The sequence below is a fragment of the Limulus polyphemus genome, unplaced genomic scaffold (assembly GCF_000517525.1).
Source record: "Limulus polyphemus unplaced genomic scaffold, Limulus_polyphemus-2.1.2 Scaffold3801, whole genome shotgun sequence".
NCBI classification, from domain to species: Eukaryota; Metazoa; Arthropoda; class Merostomata; order Xiphosura; family Limulidae; genus Limulus; species Limulus polyphemus.
Genome location: NW_013669411.1, coordinates 82,938 through 89,867, shown reverse-complemented (window position 1 = coordinate 89,867; position 6,930 = coordinate 82,938). Strand labels below are relative to the sequence as shown.

At 35.1% G+C, this 6,930-nt stretch overlaps 1 protein-coding gene across 1 annotated transcript in view; it reads right to left on the bottom strand.

Annotated features, from left to right (window-relative positions):
- Positions 1 to 664: 664 nt before the first annotated feature.
- LOC111088452 overlaps positions 665 to 6,930 on the bottom strand; it is a 23,506-nt gene continuing 17,240 nt past the window's right edge. The window contains exons 2-3 of the mRNA XM_022398609.1: positions 5,382 to 5,444; positions 665 to 1,509 (exon numbers count right to left, since the gene is read on the bottom strand). Coding sequence (XP_022254317.1) covers positions 1,126 to 1,509; positions 5,382 to 5,444 — 447 coding nt within the window. The 3' untranslated portion in view covers positions 665 to 1,125. The remainder of the gene's footprint in view (positions 1,510 to 5,381; positions 5,445 to 6,930) is intronic.

The window sequence follows — 6,930 nt, the reverse complement described above, 5'->3', positions numbered from 1 at the left end:
CCTGTTTGAAAAGCTGTGCACGCAGGCCAAGCTCAACATTCACCTTTGAAATTACGGGAAAACAGGCATGAATAATGTTGATGCCAAATTTTATTTCACAAGCAGGATATTCTACACTAAATTGGTAGGAATTAATCCCACTATCATTCACATTTCAAAATGTGACGTAACTTAAAGAATAAAAATGTAGATTTACTGTATGTTATGCTTGAGCAGCTCTTAGCATGACTGAAATGCTCAACAATTACTTTTTGCGGTGGGTGATATACGTAGCTCAGAGCTTTGGCTCCGAGTGAAACCAAGAGTGGAACACAATTAACCTTTTTAAAGTCCATGAAATAATTTAAATTGATAGACAAATTTAAACTTTTCCCATCACTGGGGACGGGTACTTTTGCTAGATTAACTTAAACTTTTCCGGTCACTGGGGACGGGTACTTTTGCTTGTATATTTTATTATAAACTTAAAGTTTTGAATTACCAAGCGACTAAATACTTCCAGAAATGTATTTGTTATAAGCTTAAAGTTGTGAAAGTATTTTCTACAATTTATATTTTTGACATTGAAGACCAATAAGACCTAAACCATTGTAGTTTATTTATGCAAGAGAACTGTAGGCCTTAAGTAGATATACAAATAATTTTTTAAATGAATCTAGCGTTATCTATCACTGATTATTTTATAATCAAGGTGAAGACGTTAAATAAAGACTTCATACGATTTATTTTGACGTGGATTCTTAGACTTCTAGAGAACATTTGCTCCGAAGTTGCCAAAACGCTGACGTTTTACAAGGTGCTGAAAGTTTCTCTTGCGCGATTAGAGAACATGTCTCTGATACGTCATCTAGAATGTCAAGATTGTTTATTTGATTACTGACTTCTATAGTTTCTTGTTCTTCATGTTCTTCGATAGGACACAGCTGTGCCGGTGTACTAACGTGAACCTGATGACGTCGGCGGTATTTTGGCGCATGCTTGCTCACAGCATTCTTTGACCTGGGCTCCCCCCATTGGATCTTACTCTCCTCTGGATCAGTTTTCAAAATTTTCAGAGACTGATGGTGACCAGTAGTGGATCGTGAACTTTCTTGTACTGAAAATGCATCTTTTAAATTGTTGTTACTACATTGAGATAGCTGCGAGATAGCAAACTTGTATTTCACACCCTTGAAGTTGCTTCGATTTCAAAGCCACGTCATTAATGCTATGTGGGAGGAAACACTGAGATCCTGCTAGAGCATCAGCTAATAATGTATCTTGGACACTATGGTGTGGTTCTCTGTAATTTGTCAACACTGAAACTCTACGGGCGGTGGGTTCTGTAATTCCACCAGAAAGTATCTGTTTAATGTGGAGAACTCGAGCTCGACATACGACACACCGAAGTGGCAGAATTCTCTGGGTCACAACAATCTGAATTGTCTTTACAAAACATTTTCTACAGACAACTCTGTGGCCGCATGGAAAAGTCTGCATGGACGCTCTGGCACTGATGCAGATGGCACACTGAAAATCCAAATAATAAAATTAAAACGTTAAACAAACAAACAAAACATACACGAAAACGAGAAACATTTTTTTTTGTGTTTGTAAAAGCGGGTATATACTTTTTGATATATATCTTCCAACATTCATATATACTGATTATACTATTTTTACATACCTGTTTCTAGTGAGTGCGCCATACTTACCTGTGTTTACTAATATCTTAGGTTCATAAACGTATAAACATTAACTAGAAGATTAAAACTTTGATTCTTAACATTTAAACATTAACTGAACTTTTGATTGTTTGTTTTGTTTTTGAATTTCGCGCAAAGCTACACGAGGGCTATCTGCGCTAGCCGTCCCTAATTTAGCAGTGTAAGACTAGAGGGAAGGCGGCTAGTCATCACCACCCACCGCCAACTCTTGGGCTGCTCTTTTACCAACGAATAGTGGGATTGACCGTTACATTATAACGCCCCCACGGCTGAAAGGGCGAGCATGTTTGGTGCGACGGGGATTCGAACCCGCGACCCTCGGATTGCGAGTCGAGCGCCCTAACCACCTGGCCATGCCGGGCCGAAACATTTGATTTAAGCAGTTATTGGTAAGCATTAATGTTTGTGTCTTTTTTTTTTGCAAGCATTTTTGATTATTCGTGAATTAATAAAATAAGACATTATTAGCTCTTCAAAAGTTATTTCTCGATCTTTAGGTGTGTTTTAATTACCAATATTTTATCATATGCTAACAATATTTTCAGCTTAAAACAATTTCGTAATTTTGAAAGTTATAGGACAGTGGATCAACCATTTTTCATTCACTATTTCTACCGACTCTTATGCAGAACAGACTGCACAGAAATTAATTCGAAACCTCTGCGAAGAGGCTTCGTTTCGAATGATTTTAATCTAAACTATAGACCGATACAGTGAAGGCCAGAGATAATGTAGACATGATCTAAACTATAGACCGATACAGTGAAGGCCAGAGATAATGTAGACATGATCTAAACTATAGACCGATACAGTGAAGGCCAGAGATAATGTAAACATGATATAAACTATAGACCGATACAGATGTCTACATTATCTCTGGCCTTCAGTTTTTTGTATAAGCAATTTGTATATATTATAGAAAAGGATGCTGTTGTATTAGTGGTCATTTCGCGTTAATTTCAGAAATAAAAACTGTTGCGATTTTCATTGGTTTTGCCAGATTTCTATGTTTACATCTTATCTATGTAAACCCGTTACAGAAGAGTTTTTCAGTATTTTCTGATCTGTTTCGCTGTAGTGTGTGTTAAAGGCCAAGTGCGTTTGTTTAGTTTTGGCGCTTACTCAGTCACGAACGCAGAAATTTGATCTTTAACTGAAGCGACTTCTAAAGCAACGTACCTGTCTTTGTAGGTTAAAAATAAAAAATGGAAGGAACCTGAAATACAAAGAGAATTGCAAGGCTTAGAATATGTGACCGTTAGCGTTTCACTTTAATAAAAAACAACATCTCGTCTGTCTTTTCATTAAGGCCTTTGAATGGCTGATAGCTGGGCAAAGTTAATCAAACCATAGTAGTTTCTAAAAAAAATTTGAAAGTATTTCGATATATTTCAGAAATTTAGTTAAAAAAACAAAAGATTAACGTAATCTTCTCAAGTAGTTTATTATGTGTTCTGACAGATCTCAACTTTTAACTGAAGATTTTCCGAAAACTTCCAAAGTAAATATATCACCGTAAAATTTTAATTTATGTCTCCTTAGAGTTTTAAAAACATTCAGTATTAAGCTAAATTGGAGAAGATTAACTTATCAGCAGCTATTGTTTTCACAGATTTGCATTTTAAAAGTAATACTTGGTGAGATAACTTATCAAGTGAATTTTGTTTGATTTCGATGGAAATACGTACTTTTTATTTCACTACTTGATGATTTATTTCAACATGTAAGATTATTCTGCATAATTTAAATTTCCTTCATTATTTGTAGTTATTATTCAGCATCAGAATTTCGGCGTCAAGAGGGCGTTTTTGTTACTGAATGACAGGTCTGTGGTGAGAGTGTGCTGGTGCTGTAGCCGCGATTTTGCGACTTCAAAGATCTAGGCGTATTATTATTATTTTTTACATTTTTGTTTGTAATTAAGCACAAAGTTACACAATGGGCTATCTATGCTCTGCCTACCACGGGTATCGAAACCCGGTTTCTAGTGTTGTAAGTCCGAAGACTTACCAATGTGCCACTAAGGGTCGTTTTTTCTTTTTACATTTAAACATTTTATACACACAAACACCCAGTGACTCGGATGTAAATTTAAGAATTATCATGCTAAAATCCGATCGCAGTGAAAACTGCCATGGTTTAGCTTTGCACTAAAACAAAATAAAAAATAATAATATCAAGAAACAAGATGCACGATATGTAAGCCTATTTTTAATGAATTTTTGCGCCTTAGTTGCAACCTCATAAAAACTAGTGGAACAACCAAGATACGTGAAAGTATTTTTATAGAACGTGTCACAAAATGAGTAGAATTATTGTAATTTCGGCAGCTTAGAATTTTATATAATTTGCTAGTGACAATTGATCGATGATCAAAAACCACATTTTTTTCGCAACAATAAATAACAGTGCAAAATATGTTTTTAGGTTTGTTTGTAATTAAGCACAAAGCTACACAATGGGATATCTGTGCTCTGAGACGGGAGTACAGGAGACATTTGGTGACATACAATAAGAAAGTCAACGACACGATTTGGCATCAGTAGCGAGAAACCGACAAATAGTTGACTGAGTGTACAAAAAACAAAATCAGTTAAGAGGAAATAAGTTTATGGTAATACCTGTCTCCTTGGTATACAGGAGTTTAGAAAAATACGTTGTTTGAAAGTATTATTAATTTAAATAAGAAAACGCAAAGGCCTAAACAATGACCTATGATTTATTCCACTAGCGACAAGGGTCAAGTTTGAATGGACACTATTGACAACAACACTTTGTTTGCTCCCCCTATTGTCCAAGAGACTAATCTCCCCCCCCCCCCACTGATGTGTTTTTCTTAGCTAATCTTTTGTGTGGTATTTTATCAAAAGCTTTTTTGAAAATCTAAGTACACCAAGATAATAAGTAACATTCTCGAAAAAAAGATAACAGATTAGTAAGTAAGATGTCTTTGGTGAATCTGTGTTGGCTTTCTTTTACGATACAATGTCTCAATAGATGATTTTGTCAAGCTGCTTTTGTCAAAAATTTGTAGAATTCTGTCCATTACAGAAGTAAAATTTTCAGGGCAACTTTTATCACGCTCTTTACAAATAGGAGTGTCATTACTAATTATCTAAACCTCGGGCATATGTTCACTCTCTGATCACCTACTAACAATGAAAAAGAGAAGTTGGCATATCTGATATTTGACCCCTTTTAAAACCTCAGGGGAAAACATTGTTTGACACTAGTGCTTCATCTATATCAAAATTTTCAATATTTTAACTAATCACCAAGGAATAATTCGGGGTAATTAAATATTTCCTTTAATGACGGTAAGGAAAACTTACAATACATTCTCTTGTAAAAACTGAGAAAAATGGATAAAAAGGGCATTCAAAAAGGAAAAATCCCAACAATGCTTTTTTATGTATAGTGAAAGTGTCGAAACTATTATAATTGTACAAATAGTTTGGATAAGATGTATATATATATTGTTCCAAAAATGTGGTTTTCTCTTTAATTTATCCCCATTAATAAAGTGGTTGTCATTAACATACATCCACGACGTTTTAACATCGATTAGTGAAACATGTTACCGTAGATGGCGTTTTTACATTTTAAACTGAATTCAACCGTTCAAGTAATATCAGAAGGAAACTATTTCTATCTTAAGCTAATAAGTTTTCTCACCTCTTCCTCACGTGATTTGGCCATTTCTGGTTCATGCCCTTCCAGTTTCACTAGAAGTTTGTCCTGTTGGAGAAATGAAAATTCGAAGAACAAACAAAACTGTTTAAACACATTTAAACATATGAAAATAAACTTTTTAAAAATCTTTAACTATGAACTTTTTTTTATACTAAACAATCTCAGTTTCCTATTTTTAAAGTTTAAGTAAACTTCAGTTATAAGCTTCACAGTTTTACGACAAATATAGTCGAATAAAAAAACATAAACGTTAAATTTTTCAGTTGAGTCGTTACTGAAATAAAGAGCTTTAAAATTAAAAATATATCTTGGGTTCTAAGAGCTAATTTTGTATTTCTACTTATATTAACATATAAGTTAGTTACCTATTGTAAAAGTGAACGATCTTGTAGACTAATCCACACAACGTGGACTCGAAAGTGAAACACAACATTATTAAGCTACGCTTGCACAATGTTGCCTCCTAGAATGACTTAACTTCTGTTGTAGTTGATGGGTTAAGTACTGCTCGTCAGCGGTATCTTAATGTTAATATAGTTTATTTTGTTAGTTTGTTGTATTTCTGGCAAATCTATTCAAGGGCTACCCGTCCCCAGTTTAGAAGTGATAGACTAGAGAGATGGGAGCTAGTCAACATCATCCCCCGCCAACTCTTGGGTTACTCTAATCGAATATTGGGATTGACCACCATATTATAACATTCACACAGCTGAATTGGCAAGTATCTTTGGTGAGGGGATTGGAAACCGTGAGTCGCAAATTGCCCTAACCACCAGACCATGCCAGGTCTGTTTATAGAGTTGAGACTACTTGCATATAAATTTTCTTCCACAAAAAAAAACTTTGGTGGTGCTGCTATGATTTGTTTATTTGTTATTAAGCGCAAAATTACAAATATGAGTTACCTGCACAGAGTCGATGGAAGGTATTGAACCACGAATTTTAGCATTATAAGCCCCTTATTCATACTGTTTACATAGAACATCGTAAAAACTTATAAAAATGTTCCAGATCGATGGGTTTTTTTCATCCTGAAAGAGGAGTGTAAATGGAAGATCCATGATACAACACGTTATGGATTAGATTTAAGGTATTATATACAAGTGTATAGTCAACAACGAATCAGCAGACGTTTTCAAGTTTGAACGCACTTGATGATGAATATCATCCATCCTTTCAGATAACACTTTCACGAACTCTGGCACATTTTCAGGCTACTCTTTCGTGACTACTCTTTCCATTGTTGTGCCAACTTGATATAATTTCATTGGAGCAAGTCCCTTATGCTTCAGTCCCCTTTTAGCACAACATGTACTGCAGGTCCTGCACCATTCTTCCACATCTTGCCTCATACCTATACTGTAAAATCTCTGCCGTAGGTGACTCAAGGTCTTCTTAACTCCAAGATGTCCTCCTGTTAAACTATCATGGGATTGACGCAGCATAACTTCCTGTAACTTTCTCGGTATAACTGTTTGCCAGGTCGTCACTTTTCCATCTGCAGTTTCCCATCTCTGGACAAGAATATCAT